Source organism: Pipra filicauda, unplaced genomic scaffold, assembly GCF_003945595.2.
Source record: "Pipra filicauda isolate LSUMZ 115617 unplaced genomic scaffold, ASM394559v2 scaffold125_size2111803_pilon, whole genome shotgun sequence".
NCBI classification, from domain to species: Eukaryota; Metazoa; Chordata; class Aves; order Passeriformes; family Pipridae; genus Pipra; species Pipra filicauda.
The window spans coordinates 285,286-307,235 of NW_024103718.1; the positions used below are offsets into that span (position 1 = coordinate 285,286).

At 40.0% G+C, this 21,950-nt stretch overlaps 1 protein-coding gene across 3 annotated transcripts in view; it reads left to right on the forward strand.

Annotated features, from left to right (window-relative positions):
- LOC113993001 (propionyl-CoA carboxylase alpha chain, mitochondrial) overlaps positions 1-21,950 on the forward strand; it is a 211,046-nt gene that overhangs the window by 187,333 nt on the left and 1,763 nt on the right. For all 3 annotated transcript variants that reach the window (XM_039389393.1, XM_039389398.1, XM_039389403.1), the window contains exons 17-18: positions 8,188-8,328; positions 19,940-20,017. In XM_039389393.1, coding sequence (XP_039245327.1) covers positions 8,188-8,328; positions 19,940-20,017 — 219 coding nt within the window. The remainder of the gene's footprint in view (positions 1-8,187; positions 8,329-19,939; positions 20,018-21,950) is intronic.

Consider the following 21,950-nt stretch of genomic DNA (forward strand, 5'->3'; position numbering starts at 1 on the left):
TTGGGAACAGGACTGTTACACAGTTTCACAGCTCTTTTCCTCAATGCATTCCCATTTATGTCGACTAGGCCACACTTGGGAGGTGTTACTTCAAAGTAGTCAACACAGGGGATTTTTTTCCTACTGCCATTTGTTTCTATTTCTTAGGTCCCTTTGCTTGTGCAGGTATAGCTAGTGTTTCCTGGAAGTTATAAACTTCAGTGATAAAGGAGGATAATCCACAGGCTAGTATGTCTGGTGATCAAAATCTAAACTGTTGAATTCTACTGTCATTTCAAGACATCTTTAACATCATTCTGTTTACTTATGTGTATTGTGTTGGAAATAATCTAAAGGTTCCTCTCAGAATAACTGAAGCACTTCATCAAACAATATGTGATTCTCTTCTGCTATTCACTTGATTTTTGCAGCAAGCAGTAATTTGTACATTAGTACTGCTTGTTTGTAATGGGTAACTGTCCACCCCTAAGCTCTCCCCCCCTTATATATGTGGATACACATCTACATATATATTTCTTATGTGTATTTCTTTGGGAGCTGAGATCAATAAACACTGCTGCAACACTTGAACCACTTCTGTCCCAGTAATAATTAGCTACCATGAGTAGGAAAAAAAAAGTAGTTCTAAAAGCAAATTAAAAGCAAAGTTTGAAAAGCTAGCATGTCACTCTTCTTAATGAACCACAGGACAGTGAGGTGTCTAGCAGATATAATGCATTCTCTTTGCTCTTTTAAGCTAAGGCAGTATCAAACACTAGATTAGTGGGGCTTGAACACTCAAGGGGAAGGTATCTTGTGTTTCTTGGAAACTCTCTTAGAATTTGTGACTGAAAGCACTTGCTCTTAAGTATCATGTTGCAAGAGAAACATGTATTTTTTAGAACAGGACATTTTGTAGTATTTGAGTTGCTACCATTTTGTCTTGGCATTTTTTTAGTGATCAAAGTATGAAGTTAAGTCTTAGCTGTGTACAAACAAGTTTTCCAAAAAAGACACTTAAGAAAAAAAGTTTATACAACAATTTGGGGGCAGAGGGAGAGAGGAGATTTAGATTTGGAGTGCAGTGGCTCTGATTCCCACAGATATACTAGAACCACTCTTCTGCAGAATAAAAATTATGCCAAACATATTTGCAGTATCTGTAGAGGAAGAAGCATAGCTCAAAGAAGAGCACATCACCCAGTTGGCTTGTCCTTGAATGTAGCGTTTGAGATGGCATTGTGTTTCATCTTCCTTTTTTAATGCTATTTTTAGGAAACCAAGCCTGGGGTAGGCATGCTGGAGGCTCCTTGTGTGTGTTTGTTCCCTGTCTTTGCAGTAACTTTGACTCAGTTAATCGATTTCAGCCAAGCATATCGGAGGAGGAAGGATTCTAAAAGCATTATGGTCCAACCGGTTTCTTGAGTAAAATGTATCCAGTTGGAGGAGGAAGCTGCAACTCTGTGTGGTTAGGGAGTGTGGTCGGGAGTGTGGTCAGAGGGCTTGGTTAAACTAGGTTTTTTTAAGGTGAGAGAGTTCACACTGGGGAGCGCAGTTGCGAACACCCCTGAGGGTGCAGTGGTGTTTTAGATGACAACCAACTACAAACCCCATCTGAGAGAAAGCAGGCTTTGGTGGTCCTGGTGCTGACACCGCTACTTGTTACTTCTGAGAGATTCTCCTCTTGTTTGTGCAGTGCGTGGAGGAGGATTTTTAGGAGTTTTCTTGTCCCTGTATATGCACGGGCATGTGAGTGATTGTTACTACAGGTGTGTAAAGCTGCCTCCTTTCTTCCTCCTTATTAGTACTTATCAGTAGCCACTTGAATGTTTTGGTTGTTTTTTTGTTTGGCTGGGTTTTATTCGTCTTATACACCCCCCCCCCCCCCCCCCCCCCCCCCCCCCTCCCCCCCCGTTTGCAATGCCTTCATTTTTAGTCCTCGGTTGTGTCAGGGGAACATCTGAACATCTGCTTTGGATAGTTTGCAAGTGTTACTTTTTAACTCAGGCCCCCAAAATCCGGGCAGTGTGATGACTGTTCCCAGGGCATGCTCAGCCTGCTACTTGTCTTTTGGAAGCATGTGTTGAGGCTCATTACACATATTTATTCTTCAGTTTTCTATCTTGGCTTGGATTCCCTGCTTAGGATTCTGTTCTGAAATTATGATATAAACTATATATTTTTTTTTCCCCTTAAGCATCAGTGCAGCACTTTTTCCCCCGTAGTTCATAGTAGTACTGCTTGTGGGCAGGTTTCAAAGGAATCTCATCTCCATATGGTTTTACTCGATAATCCTTTATCCACCGTCTTCAGCTCTCATTCCGTTGCTTTCTTGCCTGTGGCTACGTTTCTATCTCTGCATCAATTAGCACAGTGATTTATACAACAAGCAAGCAGTTTAGAGGTAATGGTACACAATTAACATCTCATTCCACCATAAAGGGTATGCTAAATACCCCAGTCACTGCTTTCTCTGCCTGGAATTGAAATAAGTGTTTGTCCTAATTCATATGCTATCTGATGTGAAGTGGGCCTGCTTTGTACAGCACTACACCATTAATCTAATTATAGATAGCTGCAAATGAAGTGCTGTCTGAGCACAGAGACTGAAGAAAATAGCGCTTTTGTCATTTAGCATGACTCTGTGAAGCAAGATCGCACTTTACACGGCAGCATGGCAAAATGGGAATCTGAATAATATTGCTGCCTGTTGCATCTTTTCTAATTACAACAGCATTGTAAACACAACTGGGCGCTGATATAAATAGAGCTGTAGATACGCTGTCATGTGGGTTGTAGGAGAAAATCCTTAGTGTGCTGTTGTATTAAATGATGCATCCTGATTGACAGCTACCTTGAGACTGCGCTGATGGAGTTGTCAAAGCATTATGCTAACGGGCTGCTCGGCGGCGGCAGCTGCGGCCGCTCCCGCTCCGCGCCCGCTCCGCGCCGCTCCCGGCTCCCCGCGCCCTGCCCGGCCGCCGGCGCGCTCCGAGGGAGGATATCGCCAGGCTTGCCGTCTGTCCCCTTTCGATTCTGCCCGTTCAGCCGCAGTCTGAAGCGGAGGGAAGCTATTTTTGCGTGACTTTAACCCTTGGTAGGTTTCTCTAGAGTGCTAATTATGTATCACACAAGGAATGGAAAGTGGGAAATGTGGCTGAATTACAAGTCTAATTAAGTTTCTGCTGCTGGAGTGTGTACTACGTGGTGGTGAGGCTCCTCTCGTTTTTCTTTCCCTTTCGCTGCTACTAAAGGCTCATGATTTTTGTGGCTGTTTTGGTATTTTTTTTATTATTATTTAACAGCTGTCTCCATAGCGTGTCGAGTGTTTGCTCCGCCATCAGACTAAAAGTGCCGTTATTTTGCGCAGATGTTAATGTTAGTCCTCCCCACCACCCTGTGGAAGTAAATGAGCTCTAGAACTCAGTCTTCGGGGAAAAAAGCCTCCGTGATTTGCAAAATGTCATTTATCTCCCCGTTGAGTAAGGAACCCTTGACTCTGAAAGAAAGTAGTGCCTAACATCTTCGAATTATATGGAATAAATACATCGTTTTCCTGTTTAGGTGCTGTGGTGTAAATCTAAGCAAGGGTATGGTCATGATGGTTAAGTGTATAATGATAATAAAAAAGGCAGCGTGCTCATTGTGTTCAGAACTGGAACGTTGCTTGATGTTGCTTGGACTGAATACTGAATAACCTACTCCTTGTGAGTCGATGACGTCCAAGTGCAGGTGACAACAGTTAAGTAACTTGAGGCAGGATGTGGAATGTTAGAGGAAAATTATGTGACCACTGTTAATACATTTCACTGGTTCCAAAAATGAGACTGCGAGGCTAGTGAAAATAATGAAGACACAGAGCAGACAATTTCTGTACTGAAATCTGAGCTACCTAAGATTTTCACCCTTCTGACCACAAGAATGACAGACATTTGAAAAACATGCTTGAACATTTAGGTAAAGCATACTGAAAATCCACATCTGGTCAGCAGTCCAAACACTGTCATAAGTAACATATGGGTAGTGATTGCTCTATAAAATCTCCAATGGAATTTGAACATTTACAGGTTCTGAGACATGAATTTCAAGGGTACAAGGAAGATCATATTTAATAAACTAGTGTGAGATGTACCAGAGTGCAATTTTGAGCATTTTAGTGAAGATTTGCAATGTTTAGTTGCAGGCGGAAAGGGAACCAAACTACAGAACTTGTTTTTAAGCACAGATGGGGCCAGATATGCTCTGGTGACCTTTTTTGTAGCAGCTAGTCTACTTGTCTAGTGACTTGGAGGATCAGTGCGGTATGTATCAACAAAAACCTCCACAAAACCCAAGGTAAAATTTTTCATCCTATTTGCTTATTTTTCTCCCGCCCGCTCCCCCCAACCCCTGCTATACACTTCCCCTCCCACCCCCTTACATTGCTGTTTTTGCACCTTTTATGTTCTTATTGTTGTCATGGACATTTGGTTGTAAGAGGTAGTTTTGCATTACACAAACATCCAATTCATTTAGTGGGAAAGATAGGACAGGGTACTGTTACCCTTAGAAAACTATTAAGTAACATCAGTTTTCCCTACTATAATTTTTGTCACCTGACTGTGGACCCCCAACAGTCTGGTGGAAAAGAAACACCTGGTTTCTATGTCATCAAAAGCTGTATGGCTCCTTTTGGTACCGCTTTATTGACTTGACTTTGGCTGGCAGAATTAGGCTTTGAAACCCTGTGGAGTGGAGCAGTGGCTGGTGACAACTACTTATCAGGGCAGACCTGATGGCTAGCAGATTTCCTTGCTCTCAGAGTCCACCTGCAATTTGTTTATGACTCCAACAAATGTTTCTGGTGTAGGCCAGTGAAAACCTCCTGGTCGCTATTTATAACCCAAACTTCACAGCCTTCCCCAATTTACGCCCCTTCTTTCTCCCATCTCTTCCTCCTCCCGAGGATAAAGGAAAAAAATCTGAACCTCATCCGCACTCGTTAGTAGCATATCAAAACTTCTGCTTCCTATGTTCGGCATTGTCCTCACTAAATCAAAGGCATAGCAGCGTGTTCATCATGTAATGAAAAAATGTGCTTTATTCTTAATCGTCTTTGTTGTGGCAGCACTGGCAGGCATTGTTTGGCGTGATCTTCCAGAGTCCTGTGGCTCTCCCCAGCTTCAGGCTGTACCCTGGTTAGGTGAACAGCGCCCTGCACCCCACTCCACAACTCATCCCCAGGGATAAGTAACAGCAGTCACAGAGGGATGCTTATGCAGGTATTTAGTGTGGGCCAGCCAAACAGCCGAAATACATCAAAGGTAATCTTAAAGAAGGAACCTTTCTTTTCGACTTTGTCTTTTTATTTTCTGAAAGGTCATTTGTAAACCAACCGTGCCAAAAAAGGCCTTTCCCCAGAAGTTTACTGTTGTTATTTTTTACTTTTTGATTACAGTAACTTGCTTATCCCCCAAACAGACTAAAGAACAATAAACAAATACAAAAGGAAAAGGAACAGCTCATCAATAACAAAGACCTGCGTTTTAAAGCTTTGAGAGTACTGACTCTTACATCTCACTCCAAGTAAAGCAGGAGTCCTGCAGAGAAAGGAATCTAAAAGATATGAAAATTATAAAGATAGTAAAAACAATGTTTGGTAGGGATATTTTAGCTTGGTGTGGAGAACTGAGCTTTAAAGTGCAGCATGCCGAGGAATGTGGTTTTTCCCCCACTGCTGTACGTGGTGGAGTGCATAGGGAATTCTGTATTTCAGCCCCTGTGAAATACTGTAACCTAGATGAAGGTCTGGCTTTCTCTTCAAGTTTAAATTTGAAATTGGGCAGCTTGGAAGTGTTGTATGTGGCTCCAAAAACTAAATGGCATATACACCTAGTCCTTTGAAATCATATCAAAATAGTCTCTTGCAAGAGGCAATAATACAGTCCACAAATCTTATTTCTGTGTTCTTCCTTTTTTCTTTTTTTTTCCTCTCCTTTTTTTAAATTTTTTTTTTATTTATTTTCAAACTCTGAGTACAAAGAAGACACTAACCGTGGATACTGAAACTGTGCAATTTGGTGTAATTATATTCCCCCCCATAGATTTAATGAAGGACTTTTAAGTACAATTTATCTTTGATAAATAGTCCCTCTGAACAGAATGTTTATTAGATTGACAGCAGAATACACTCTGCAAGCTTTTTTTCCTTGCCACTTATGACTCAGATGAATTTTAATAGGAGTAAAAAGCTTTTATTTGCACAGTAATTTCACTTAAGGATCATATCCTTCAGAAACTGGCAGACACTTGTATGTCTTGATTGCAAAACAGACACTCAAGAGTAAAGAAACATGCATAAGATGTTATTATTTGACTTGTCACACTGCTGCAATTCTATTTGCAACTTATGTCACCAATTCTCCTATAGGCATCGCCTCCCCTCTCCCTACAGCCTCTACATGAAAGTGTGTTGTATGTGCACGCAGACGCGCACTCCTCTTCCAAAGAAACAGGCTGCAGTGAGCACATCACATTGAACGCGGTTGCTTGAGCTGGGAGAGAACTAGCTGTATTTTGCGTTGGAGAATGTGAGCGCCACAGTCTTAATTGTCATGATGATGCCTGCGGGAGGCTTGGAGTTAAAACTGCTTTTTGCATATAAAATGGTGCTGATTTCCCTGAGCCACATCAATTGTAACCGAGGCACATGGTTGGGAATGGGTCTCAGATCTTTGGGTGCCCCTTACGGCTTCAGGGAATATTGTTGTGGCATTTTATTTCTTACTTTGGTGAGTTGGGGGGAATCGGTTCGTTTAACCATTTGCTTATATTTCTGATTAAAAGTAAGTATTTCTAAGTGAATGGTTGCACTGTTCATCGCACATAATGTTGCGTGTCCACATGCCATTCATGGATGATGATAATCCTCCTTTACGTTGTTTTAATTTGCCTTTGAAAGCTGCTTTTTAAAGATGTCATTGCAGAATTAATCACCTTTTGCATGTATTTCTAAATACCTTGTTCTGCTCTCTACAGAAGCAGAAGGTAGAGTTCCCCTTTACCTTCACCATAAGGATATCGGATTTTTTCTGTCCATGTAAAAATGAAAAGTAAAGACATGTTATTGTTAATAAAACAATAGCTAATTGTTTTGGAGGAAAACATACTGTTCCAAGCAAGGTGTTGAACTTTACATCGGCAAAATACACATTTGAATTGTAAATGCAGTTCATCCGATGCTTATTATTAAAACCTTTGTTTAAATTATTGATGAAGTGCGGTGCTGGTCTTCTCTGGGTTGGCCTTGGCGAGGCAGGAGTGTCACGCAGAGACCTGCTGCCATCTACTGGCTCTTTGCAATCCCTTTCAGGTGCCCTGGGACAAACGTGAAGACCGTCTGTCTGAGGGCAAGCAACTGTCTCAGTGATTAAAATAGTTGACAGTTTTTAAAAACTAAAAGCCTGGAGCTGAAATCAGTTTAGGCAACATTTATATGTTTTCAGAAAGCTTTGTTTAAAGAGATACTCTTAGACACTTCAGGGTCATCATATTCTCTTCAATTTCTAATTGCTGTAAAAAAAACTTAGAGAAAACATTTTTTCTCAAGGTAGGTAACAGCTGCTAAACAGTTTTTATTACAGATGAAGAATATTCAATACAACACTGTTTCATCATCTGAAAGAACAGAATTGAAATTGTTTAATAGGTTTTAATTGTAAAATCTGAGCAAGTTATTAACTTCAAACACTAAATACGTGGTCAAAAGAAATGTTTAAAAAGTAAACATAATGTTTAAGATCAGTCCTGTTGTTTAAAGTCTGGCAGACTTTCCCAAAAGGTCAATTTGCAATTCAGTACTGCAGTGGAAACAAATCCCTCAATATTCCTTATTCACCAAAGATGAGGTGCAGCAAGCATAAGGGCACTTCTAGTTTTAAATTTACATCTTCTCTCTCTACCCCTAATTTTAAAATGAGTATGACATCTCTTTACTGTATCTGATTCTTTCCTGTTATGTGCACGTTGCCACAGATTTGGGTTGCATATTTTTCCTTCTACATCCTGAAAATGAAACTGAATAAAGATTTCAAACAGTGTTTTTTAGACACCCCTGTGAAGAACAGATAACAGATGCATTACATAAAAACATGACATAAAATAGTGCAGATTATGACTGGAATTCACCAAGGTGCAGTTTTCTAAAACATTCCTCTTCCTATTCTTTAGTACAAATTACAAATACTGACGAAGGTTGCTGCGGAGCTGAGCAAGTACATGCCAGAGAAAGCAGAAGAGGACACCTCCAGCATTTTGAGATCTCCTATGCCTGGAACAGTGGTGGCAGTTTCTGTCAAGCCTGGGGACACGGTAAGAAATGTGATCTATATATCTGCATTTTCATTACATATTCCACAGAAATTTCTCCTTGGTGTAACTGAAACTACAGGTCACAGGGTTTGACTTCTTTCTTTTTTTTTTAACATCACCTGTAGAATAAAGTGTGCTGAAGGATGTGTGCTGTTTTTCATTTGAATTATAAAGACTAAACTGGCTTTAAGAGGAAAATTTTCAGCCTGGTACAAGTACACAGCTGAAACTCAAGAAATAGCTTGTATTTGTACCCCAAATGCCTTGAGGGGGGGAGGATAGGGACGAGGGAGGAAATTCTGTGTATGTATATGTGCACGTAAATATACATAAGTGTATATATATATATATGTATACATACGTATATAGTTAGTTAGTGCTAGCAGGAGTAGACTGTTGATTTTCTGCCCTGAAGTAATGAAAATATTACTAAAAAAAAAGGGACACAGGAATGATATATAATTTCCCTCCCCTTTTTCTTTTTTAAGAATTTCAAAGACACATGAATATACACATGAATTGGGAATCCTATGCTGGGCATTCCCAGTCTCATGTGGTAATCTTGTTCTGCAGAAGGAATAAACTTGCCATACAGAAGGGCAAGGGAACATGCTGTTGTTGTCCTGGGGATTTCCAGTGATTCTTACCTTACACTGAGCTGGAAACAAATACAAATATAGTGTTTTAAAGTTACATTTAAATACTGACTTGAACTCAGCTTTATATGAAATTCTACCACATTGTAGCATATGTTATTTCTAAGGTCAGGGCCCTTATCTCTCATAACCATTGAAAGCAAGGAAGTGATTGCAGACGTAGGAATATTTGAATCAGATTTTGCATACTAATTTTAAAGTACTGTTGTCAGTTCAGTGATGCCATAAACATGTATGTGGCACTACAGATTTTCTTGAGAGATTGTGCAGAAATGGGATCAAGATCTGAAGTCCAAAAGCAACATTGCATCTACTAGGTGACAGTTGTCGATCGTGCTGGTAAAGTGATTTCTTTGCTTACATTTTGCTATGATACCACTTTTGGATTTAAAATATATGGTTGCTTCTGTCTGTCTACAGGGAGAAGGGAGTCATCATGTTAATATTAAAGATCTGCAGGTGCCAATGTTACTATTAATGAAACAAAGACATTTCAGAGGAAACAAAACTAAGTACTGATTAGAAATTAGAAATTCTTTTAGCTTTTACACTTAGTTTTCTGGTTTTGTGATTTATACATGCACACACACACTGTTTACATACTTTAAATAAAAAGAACAGTATTCAATTAAAATTAATCAGTATGTCATCACATGGACAGAGGAATCTGCTTTCTTTGTCTAGGCAATACAAGTGACTGAATGAGGAAGATCTTAAGCAAACACTTTTTTTTGGTGAAGAATGAAGGGAAACATTTTTAAGTCAAGGATTTTAAGACTTTTAAAATTTGTTTAATATTTATTTTTGAGATGTTAATTCTAAATGTTACCAGCCTTCTTGCCATGAGGAATAATTCTTGTTGTCTGAAAGGAATACAACCAGTGGAGAAGGAGGCCAGAGCCTAAGGGATTTTAAGTAAATAAATAAATGAACCTCCCTCCACAAATCCACAAGTGGTGGTGTGCATCAGAGCACAAGTTGTTAAATAATATGTGTGAGATTTTTTTTTTCTTTTCTCCTTTCCTGCAGCTTTTTGCTGGAGGCACTGAGTGGCAGAGCATTTGAACAGCATAATCTGTGTTCTGCTGACCTGAGCTTGTCATTGCTAATTGTGTGGCTTTAATTGCAAAAAACACATTTGCGTTATTGAAAAGAGTTTAACTTAAATCCTTCCTTTTAAAGACTACTGTCAAAACGTTAAAAAAAAAGCGAGCCAGCAAGTGAGATGAGGGTAACATCAGCTATCGGCACTGAATAAGCAGTGGGATGGTGGGATTCAGATTACGGCGTCTGGGCTGTCCATCAGAAACCACCTCACTCACTACAGCTGTTGAAGGCATGATGGGCAGGGAACTGTAGCTCCATGATAAATACAGCTCTTTTTGTTGCACTACTTGGGAAAAGTCTAATTTCTTTAGTGTGCTGGAGTAGTGGGAATTTAAGTAGCTCCTATTCTGTGCTTGCAGTCGGGTTTGGCAGCCCAAATTTGCATAGTGTGTGAAAACAGCACAGCTGAAAAGTGGGAGAATGCAAGGCAGTTGTCCATCTTTCTCCTCAGGTGTTGCTGGTACTAGCAATAAAGCTATCTGGTGGCTAGCTACTCTGAGGTTATTTTCTCCTAACCTGTGAGCTATAGCATTAGTGCAGCACAGTCCCTGTCCTCACAGAGACATGGTCTCAGAGTGACGAGTAGCAGAGGGAGCTGGGCTGCCATACCCTTCCTTCATGTGTAATTTAGAAATTGTGAAAAACTGACTAGAGAGGGTCACCTCATCCTTGTCTGAATGGCCGCGCTTGCAAACTGTTTATTACCTATGGTTCAGCTGTAGGGCATTGTGCCTGGTCAGGTAAAGCATGTGGTGTTAGTCCCTCTCTGTGTGTCTATAGCCAAAGGAGAAGGCAGTGCTGATCTCTGCGTTAGTTTTCCCCACTTGACGTGTCATTGTTTTCCTTATAGCATGGTGTTCTTTTTTGGCTGTTGTTGCTGAAAAATACTTCGGTCTGTTGAAGCCCGATAGAAGATTGCGTGAGCATCCTCTATCCAGCTGGTCTGATAAGCAGTTTTCAGTTCATTTTTTGCCAAAAGATATTGCATATTCAAGGAATTTATTTTCTTTTGTCTGTAAGATGATCTATAGATTTTAGTAACACAGTGGGGAAGTGCTGTTTGTCATTTAGAGAGAAGCAGAACTTGTGATGCTGCCAATTTCTTTAGGTTTTTTAGTTCCTTTCTACTTTCTTTATTTTCCTTCATATGATCAGAAGACTATAATTAGTTGTCACTCAGTTATTCCTAGAAGCACAATGAAGGCATTCAGAAGCAGAAAGCAGCATAAACAATGAAACAATTTGAAATCTGGCTGACTGGAAAGAAGGTTAATATTATTTAGGGAAAGAAGTCTTAAATTCAGATTACATTCCTCATGATAACTCAGTGACATTAATATAGGAAATACTCCTTATTGGGGGGTGAGGGTGTTTGCATATTTATTTTGTAAGTAGATTGTTAATGGTATATGTGCATTAGGATGAAATTTGGTTTTGGGGGAATTACTTTTGGTTCCCCATCATGCCACGGCCTAGAGAAACCACTGGGCTTCAAGAATCCAGGCAAGGAGCTTGTTCTGTTTCTGCTGACCCTGGTGGCAGCACAAGCTAGCCCTGCTAGCACACAGCAGGATTTTTATGCCAGAGTGTGGAGATGGCACTGCACGTAGTTTTAATCTCACTGCAGCTACCACAAAGACAGCACCTACTAAGCTGCACAAATGCCCTGCTTTACTTAGAGGGCAGGAAACAGGCAGGCATCTGCAAATATTTCTTCTTCATCTTGAGGTGCTTGGCTTAGTTTTGTGCATGTAGGATTCTGTGCACTGAAAGTGCAGGAGTGGGGAAAACTCAAGATCCTAATGGTTGCACAGGTAAAACAATGTTGTCATACCTAAAACAACCCACCTAAAGTGTTCCCACTACTGACTTTGGTAGTATTAACTGTCCACAGCAACAAAGAAAGACCTTAGCTGTCCTGATTGCCTTGTGACTTTTGCTATGTTTTCATCTATGAATATGGGTTTTGCTTTTTCAGTTTTCTGTCTGTCAGAAATGTGAAGGTGTTTTTCTTTTAGCTCCGTGTTTCTGTTGGTAATTTTTCTTTTTTAGTTACGTTGAGCAGGACAGGTGGCATTACTAATCCAAGCATTGGTCAATAAGCTAATACCTGGCAGCCTAAATCGCTTTAATGATTACCCCTATCCATAAATATGGAAAGCACCTCTGGGTAAACACCACAGCATCACTGAATCTTTGTAGGATTTCAGCCAAAAGAAGAGGACAATTAACTATTTTGACCTTTGTTTCTAAATTTCCTCCCTTTCCAGTAATTCAAGATTACTTCAGGTTTTGGAAGTTACCACTGTTCCAGCCATTCTTTAAATGTACTTTTCTCATATGAAAATTTCTTATGATTTCAAATTGATAGTAGTGTGACCATTAATATTAATACTGCATGGGATGAATTTTTTCTACTAATGTCAGCTGTTAAATGTAGATGCTAGTTATCTCAGTAGTTTCAAAACTGGTTAACTTGAAGGCTGATTTTTTCGTTGTTTAACTTATAGAACACATTAGTGCGTTCCCACCTTTTAAAACTAATTAAGGAAGATGTTTTAAACTGCATTGCTCTTTCAGTTCAGTTGCATGCATTTTATTTCAGTTTTTCTTGTTATTCTTTGAAGAACAGTTTAAAAGAATCTTTGTCTATGATTTTCCATTTCACAAGCTTTGGTAAGTTTTTGCTGTGGGAAAAGATGTTTTGCTTGACCTTTACCGCTGAAATGCTCACTACTAAAACCAAAACAAAATAGCTTTCTAAATTCTTTTTCTCACTACATCCTTCATTCTCATGAAAGAAAAGATGGACTTACAAACTTACCTGTTGCTGTCAGCATTTGTGTGTTGTTTTAAATTGTATTTGCCATTCAGACCTCAAAATCTTAAAAAAAAAACTTCTCTTTTTCTTCTGGTTGGAATTCATAACAGAGAAATGGCAACAGTAAAAAGGAGTAGGGTATAATTAAGAAGGAAACCGTAATCTGATGATGAGGTAGAAATAGTCAATATTATTAGAGTTTCCTCCTTGGGGAAAAATGTTACCAATCCTTTGAAATTAATTAATAGATTTTTTTATTATTATTATTTTGGTGTGCTTTGCATTTGCAAATAATAAACAACTTTTTAGCTGTTGCTGAAAAAGTTGGCTGATAAAGACTGGGCTGTGTTAGCACAAGAATGTCCTCCAGAAGTGCTCTGCCTGCATATCACTTCCCCAGCACGCTGGGATCTCAGAAGCAGTTGGGGAAGTGTGTTTTGGATAAGTGGGAGTGCAATGAACAGTGCTGATTGCTGTCAGGGGGACATCAGTGACCTTTAGTCAGAGGTCAGAAAATTTGGGATGTGCTATGTTTGGATTCATTCGTTAAAGGAGTGTGGCAAAAAAAGTTTAATAATGATTTGTCAAGTACTATTAATTGCCGCTAATTATACTTGCAGCTCTGTAGCTCTGGTTTCAAAGTTAATTTGGAAAGAAGAGGAAACTTGCACTAATTATTTTACATGGTAATGGACAATGCCAAGGAATTTCAATTGTTGCTCATCCAATTCCTCTTGATTTGTTTTTTTGTTGGATGCTGGCTGCCAGATTGCCAACAAGTCAGAGAGAAAAGAATCTGGGAAGGGAATGATACCGGCACGGATTAAGTTTAAACAATAAATAAACAAACAAAAATCCCAGTATCTTCGTAGATAGTGAATGCATACTTAGTTCACTGTTCAGTGGTTTTGCACAAGCATAAACAAGATGCATGTCTGTAATTATTTTGCAGAAGGCTACAAGAGAGGATAACTCTCTTTCATAGGGCATCGTCCCTTCTTACTTACAAGGCTCAACAGGGACACAGTTGTAGCATAGTGGAAATTGTGAGTGATGTTTACTGGTGTCTTCTCAAGGTTGAGGAAGGAGATATCACTTTTAACCACCTCTAAGATCATATTTGCTTAGGGCTGTCATTGTTTTTTTCCACTGCAGCTCCAAGAGCCTTAAAACTGTTATGCATCAGAACACCTGTGTTCTAAATATAATGGTCTTAAAAATGTAATTGAAGGATTTTCACTTTTGTAGGCAAATCAGCAGGGTTGATATTGATCCGTCTTTTTAGGGAGCCACAGTGCACCAGAAGGTGATACTGTGGAGGGCCCCGTAAACCCTCGGAGCCTTCTGTCTAATTTGGCAGAAAAACACAGAATGTTGGACAACAAAAGAAGGATCCGATTCCGTAAGAAATCTTCATCCCTCCCACATCCTTTTCACAAGATAAAAAAAAAAGACTTAATTTTTTCAGCTGCACACAATGATTTGGTGCTCACTCTTGCATTGAAACAGTTGCTGTCAGAACAGGCAGGAAACAGTTCTCTTTTAATTGCTGAAATCATTCGGAAGTGCTTCATGCACGGCTTCTATACAGCAGATGCTGTGCATTAATTGGCCTGTGTAGGGCTGACCCAGGGTTCCTTGCAGCGGGCCCAATTTTAGGCAGAGGGTTTAAATAGCTTATTTCTTATTTTGTATAACCTGGCGTACATTATGAGCGCGCCTGCACGTGGGGTACTTCATGGTCTGCAGTTTCTAATGTCATGTGGGTTTCAAAACCTGTGCTTCTCTGGTAATGTACTAGCAGCAGGTAAGCTCTAAATACCATCCATCAGGAGCTAATTTTTTTATCCAGATACTCCAATGACTGATGAACCTGTCTTTTGTATGAATGTTCAGCACAGGAGAAAGCCATATGCCCCTGGCACTGGTTCCTATGCATTCTTTACCGTTCGTAGGGAGGAGATTAAGAAAAAAACAAACTCTTACATTACGTCTTTCATTTTTTTAGCAGTTAGCATTTTCTAAAATAGCTCTATTTTTTTTTTAATTTTTATTTTTTTAACAGCAAAAGGAGATTTAGGTCTTTTAAAGCAATCTGACTATGACTACTCATTTTCTTTATCAGGAATATTACTGCACACCCTTAATAGGGAACCTTGTTTTGCTACTCCCCGTCTGTTCAAAACAGACCTTAGCCCATTAGAAGGTCCTCCCTTGTGTGGGAAGACCACAGCTGTTACTGTAAATCTCATCCAGTAACTGTATCACCCCCATTTTGTGGCTCTGAAGGATGAAATTGAGAAATGGAATACTGTGCAGTCATCCTTTACATCTCCAATTTTAGGCCTTTGCACATCATTTTCATGCTTTTATTCCAAATCAAACAACATTAGTGAGAAACACTACTCCGTGCTAAATGCCTAGCATCTAAGGCAGCACCTACGATCTTTGTTTTGGAGGATTTAGGATTTGGATGCAAGTTGGGGCTTTGTTAATGGTGGATGTTTTAATTTTTTTTTTAATTCCCTCTTTTCCCACCTTCCCCCCCCACCAAATCTTTCCCAATCTCCAGAATCTGCCAGAAGCAGAAATCTAGATGGTAGTGAGGTGCCTAAGATGGAGGATGCTCTGTTATGCCTACACAGAGAAAGTAGGAGCTCAGCATGGCTTACAAACACAACTTTAAAAAGGCTTCTGTTTCTTTAAATCCTTCTGAATAAAGTGGATCTAACTTCTTGTGAAGGATATTGGGGGCTTTAATCAGAAATAAGAAGTGGTTTAAATCATTAGCACAACAAAGCAAACTATAAGCTTGAAGATAAAAGTCTCAGGGGAAAGAGTCCTCTGAAAATAAATGGGACTTGATAGATTTCCATATCATTTATAACTTCCCTTAATTACACTTGGAAGACTTGCCAGTAAAACTGGAAAATTGGCAGCCTATATCCATTATAGTAATTTTGCCGACCATGGCAAGCAGCTGGCTTTACTGGATTTTATTTCCCATCACTCACAATTAATCATCAGCTGGAGATGTCTGAAACTCCTCAAAACGTAGCAATACTGTGTGACATTCAGGCCTCCTTAAAATGCTGAAATCTGCTGAGTAAATGGGCCGAGTTCCCCTTCCAGCGAACTCATTTTGGAGCGAGGCAGGCTGCCGGTTAATGAGTGCCACTTCGATAATCGGATGCGAATGTGAACCCTGACCTCATGTCAAAGGAGAGGACGCAGCAAGCTGGATAAAAGATCGGTGATTCAGATCTGCAAACTTTACACCAATTAGACAGAGAGCGGGGAAATACATCAGTGCCCATTGGGTTTATCAGAAAGACTTGTGGGGCTTGTGACCATTTTGTAAGCCTAACATGGGAGACGTCCTGTCACAATCGTTAAGTCTTTATGCGATGACGCACAAAAGTCTGCAGAAAGTGTACCGTATTCACAGAGATCCCGTGGTAGCAATGCCCTCGGGTGTGCGCTGTCTTTTTGTGTTTCTAGAACTTTAAAGAGCCCTATCTGTAAGTGCAGATAGTCTTTATGGTCCTCATGTAGGTGCAGTGAGAATGGATTGGGGTTGCTCCTTCTCAGATTCTGCTTCCACCCTGTGGCGTGAGTTGCTTGGTTGGGAAATGACCGGAGACAGTTCCCTGTCCTGTGTGTAACCTTTCAGTCGGAGGAGAGAATAACCACCGCGCAGTCCCTGAGTTATTCAAACAGTACAATTGACTGTTCCCAAATTCACATCACAAATGTTAGCAGCATCGAGATGTGAATACCCTCCTCTTTAATTATATTTTTATTTCTTCTTCTTTTTTTTTTCCTTTTTTTCCCTTTTTTTTTTCCCCTTATCACTCTATGGAGAACAAACTGAACACCTACTTTGAACTGTGCAGTAGATGGTGATAAAATGCAGACTGCAGGTCTAACAGTTAATCACTCATTTATTTTGATATACCAAGCAGTGTAAATGTTGATTTGTCTGTATCATAACTGTGTGAAAAAGATATCTGAGATTTATTTCTTTTAAGAAAAAGAGCCCTTTTATTTTACTTGGTTCCAATCAATCAGATTTTTTGTTTGATTTTAGTTGCCTTTTTTGACAGATTTGGGTCATCACCGAGACCTCTCTAAATTGAAATGTAAAGATGGTAGTATACATTGGTTTACCATCTACTGTAAGAAGTAAATTATACAGTGAAAATGCAGCACTAAAAATGGTCCAGATAAATCCTTAAATAAGTTAGCAAGAACTTATACACATCGCTGCAGTTTTCATTTGCCGGCTAAATAACAGGTAAAAGGATATGTGCAATTATGGAATGAAAGAAAGCATACAATGCTTAAAAGGCTGAAAAAGAGAAAAAAGAGATACAAGTGCCTAATTTTAGGATTTGTTGCTTTGCAACACAATGAGCAGAGCTGTAGAGGTTTAACATAAGAACAGTAATTAAACTTCTGTGCTTAAGTGAGACTTATGCCAAGGTAATTTTCAACAAATTGCGCATCATCAGAAGTACTGACACAGCATTTTCACACGTGCTACCTGCTGAGTGCCTTCTCCCTTCCAAATTAGTGAGACTCTAGATATTCACTGAATACTTTGACTATATATTTTGTGGTTTGAGGGGGGTTATTTCCTTCCCAGACACTGATTCCCTTGTCATCAACCCAGCAGGTATTATATAAAGCACAAAACTTTATTTTTGAGAAAGGGAAGAAAATGAGAAGAAATTTAGATTAAGGGCTATTTCCACCCCACAATTGCTAATATTTCGTGGCATTTTAGCACCATACTTAAGATCTACAGAGACAATTCTGTATTTTTCCAATAGATGTGTTTCCAGAACTCTGTTTAGATAATTACTAACTTGTTCATTTGCACACCATCCACCTGATGAAGCCATGTTACAGTTAAATTGCACCAGGGCTCAAGAAAAGAGTTTCTTGTGCCCTTGAAATTAGGCCACTGAATTCCAACCTGTCCTGCTTGGCATCTCAATCTTCAGCAACCTTCAGAGCCCATGTTGTTGGCTCTCTGATAGTTGAGTTTAGCTAGAGGATGGCAAAGTTGCTTTTGAAATGCATTTTTTAATAATAGCATTATTTAAAAAAAGCCCTCCAACAAACATTCTTGCCTTTTTTTTTTTTTTTGGTTCTTTTAAAGTCAGTAGCAGATAATTCATAGCTTCTTCTTAACCTCAGAAAGTTCAGAGCAGATGGAAGAAAAGCCAAGCAGTGAGATGAGGAAGAGAGAAGAAGCAATAAAGGAAAGAGTGAGCCGGTGGGACAAGGCTATGGGCAGAGCCGCAGGTGTGGAAGGAAGGAGACAAAAGACAGGGAAATGGAATAGATGGGAAATAACTGGGGACAAAGAGCAAGTCTGATACTATTCACCAAATTTGACACTGCTAATGACTTAAATGCTCACCTGAAGCTCAGGATGGAATTTCTGCAGGTGAAGCATTGGGTGTTGGTTATTCTCTGTATCCAGTTAATATACCGTGTTCCCATAGCAAATACTTTTCATATTTACCTTCTAAAAACTGTCATAGTGTAGTTGAAGTGTGTTGGAGAAAGGGTGTGTAAGCACCTTTTAATGTCTTTTCTTCTGTCTTGCTTAGAGCCTCTAGGCAGACATCAGTGCTTTTCAGTCACTGTTAGTGAAAAAAAGCTTTATTTAAATTTTTGTAATGTTCTTTATGCAATGTGCATTTGATCTCTGACTTCACATCTGTCTGTTAATATATTCCTCCAAAGTGGTACACACTTGTCCTGAGATATGTATTATTCATTTTACATATAATTAGTGAAATATATCTATGTGTATATTTGTATGTGTATAAACAAACACATTTTGTTGGCACTGGCACATATAACAGTGCATAAACCAGATCTCTGCAGGTTTCAGATTACCATCTTTACTGAAACTTGAACATCAGAGAGAAAGTATCCCAAACTTGCTGGGATAATAAGGGAATAGCAGCCTACATCTATGAAAGAGCCCAATGAAAAGACTTGCAGTGGGCACTTGGAACCAGGCATCCAAGAGGGGTGTACCTGCACAAGTCCTAAATCCTGGCATGTAGGGCCTGGCACCCTTCCCTCTCTGGCATACATCATCTTCATGGGATGATTGCTGGGTTACAGGAGGGGTAAATTCTGAATCCCCTGGTTTTCCCCTCATGTATAGGCAGCCCCTTCAACCACTGTAAAGCCCTGAGTGGCTGTTTCCTCTGTGCAGTGTGTTACAAGATGCTGGAGGGAGGATCTGACTGGGAGGCACAGAAAGCTGAGCGGAGCAGCCCAGTGGGTTACTGGTGACCTTGAGCTTGCACATGCCTGTTAGCAGGGTGCAAACAAGCAGAAGAGGAAACTTCAATGTTCCCTTTTAAGAGCTCTCAGCTGTGGTGAAAATGATGGTTTTGCCTCTGCGACGCCTCCCCTGTGGATGAGAGCTGGTGGTTCCTCACCTGCCTTCTGTCAGTCCGAAGTCATCAGCTGCCATCCAGATGCTGCCATGAGCAGAGGTGTGACATTCTCCTCAGCATTAGCCTGTTGGGTAGCGCTGGAGCTTCCAGCCCAAGCTCCCCCGGATATGTGCCAAGAAACTTTTGGCTTCTGAATCAGTATTAGTATCTGTGGGCCCTGTGCCAGGGAAGCAAAGCGAAAGTTCCCCAGCCAAAAATGCACAAATTAAATTTTGCTCTGGATTTAATTGATGTTGAACTGTGGTGGATGTGAAGTCTGAACTGTAGAAGTTGGAGCTGAATGGATGGGGTGGGAGAGGAGCCTTTCAGGCTTGCCTGGGGTGATAGTTTTAAGTAGGTGATTCCTTTTTCCCTGTTTTGCTGCCAGTTTTGTGATTGTCATTTGTGTTGTGACTGTGTAACCGGCTGACTTGACTTGTGCCATGAAAACATTTATAGCATTTAATGAAATAATCCTTTTATTTTTCAGAAGAATCATTGCACTTAGAAAATTTCAAATGCTCTATTCTCATTTTATACTGCTTGAATTTTACCAGGTTTCGGAAGGTCAAGAGATTTGTGTAATTGAAGCAATGAAAATGCAGAACAGTATGATTGCTGCTAAAACAGGCAAGGTAAGCTACCTTGGGTCACTTAAAACCATATGCAGCTTGTCAAACAGGATAGAATTTAAAAAGGAAAGAAAGAAGGTTCTGGTTGTTAAGGAATTAAGTCTGATTGTTGTAAGTCTTTCAAAATGAGGTGTCTTTAATTTTGTAACATTTGCATCTGCTGTGAATGCTGTTATAAGTAGTTCCGAGCCTTAGATAGCACAGCAGGAAATAGTTTTACTGGCCTCAGAAATTCATATAACTCTCTTTCTCCTAAATGATTTGTTTTCTCTGATGTTACAATGCCAAGTTGAATTGAAAGGTGTTGCAGACTATTTCTCCAAATTTCATCTTTCCAGAGAGCAACCGAAGAAGAGACATCTCTTCGCCAGTTAATTATTTAATGGCAAACAATTTGCCATTAAAAAAACCCCACTCAGAACAAGGCATAGAAAGTGCTTTTGCAGGAGGAAGAGAGAAGCAATTTTTTAATTATTGTGACTGTTAAATATCAACCCCAGATCTGCACATTTGTTAAGCTTTGCAAGGCTGTGCATTGTGATATCTTCTGAAGGATCAGCATTGTAGCCCTTGAGCTGGGACTCTCCTGCAGTGTAGAATGTGCCAAAGCCAGCGCTTAGGGCAGGAACTGATTAAGCTTATATGACGAGGGCATGCCTTAAACCCCAGCTGGTTTGGGGACTGTCAGCCCCCAGCTTGGGGCCTCAGAGCATCCCTGTGTCAAGATTATAATTCACAGCCTGAAACCATCACCTAGACATGGGCCCCTGATACATCCTTTCCAATGGGAGAGCATAGTCTGGATCTGGGTATATATTCTCTTCTGTTGCCAATTTCCTTACCTGCCCCAATCCATGTTTGCCTGGGGTCGAGCTGCTCTGCTCTGCTCTGCTCTCCCAGTGCAAGGCCCCTCATCCCAGAGGGAGGCAGCAGGGAGCCTGACTCTCCAGGCAGGGACGGGGTTACCCACTGGCAAGGTTCACCGAGGTTTTAGGACAGGCCTCTATGCCAAGGACTGTTTGTGTGTTTACAAGAAAGGCTTATTTGGCACAGCTCTAAAATTGTTACTGAGGCTGGGTCCCAGGGCTTGCCTCTTCCAGTGTATCCAGTGGAAAATTGGGTCTCAAGAGAAAAAAATAGTGAGAGAGGGAGTATGTTCCTTTTCCCGTTGCTCTGACATTGCTACTTTATTATTTCATTTCATGCATTGATTTCTATATAATTTATTCTCTCACTTCATTAATATTTCCAAGCATTTAGTTTTTCATCTTTGCTTCTTTTAACCCCTTATTGCTGCTTTTTGCATCCACTGTTTTTAACTAATGAGTATTTGTAATTAAAATGCCATTCCCTCTCCCACCCCCCCATTTATTTTTCTTTAACCCTCCCTTTCCCACCATCGTGTTCTGCAATCCATGGGCTTATTCCTTAAAATCCTGCCTGTACTTCTCCCAATAAGAAATATTTCCACTCACTGTGTACAGATGCCACGTAAAAGCTGTGTTTGGCTTATTAATCCTCCAAGGTGGGATGTGAATGGTGCACAGGCTATGCAGTGTGCCTGATGTGTGCCTTGCAATGTCCCCTTGGTGCCCCAAATTTAATAATTAGGAAATTATTTGATTCTTTAGAATTTTAAGAATTTAAAAAAAGACAAGTTTTGGGCTGTGTAGAAATGAAGCTGCTAAACAGAATTCATCCCGTTCTGCAGTGCAAAGTCATGGCTCTAAGTACTAAAATAACTTGGCCCGTCCACAGGAATGGGATGTTTGGTACTGGCTGTTAGTCCATGTTTTGATGCTTTGAAACTGTTTTGAAACTCAGTTCATTTGTCTTCAGCTGAAAGATGTTCCCATTTTCATTCCTGACTGAATTCCTTTTCTGTATCAAACCCCATCTTCCTGTTTGTAATTGTGAGAAAAGTGGCTTGTTTTTG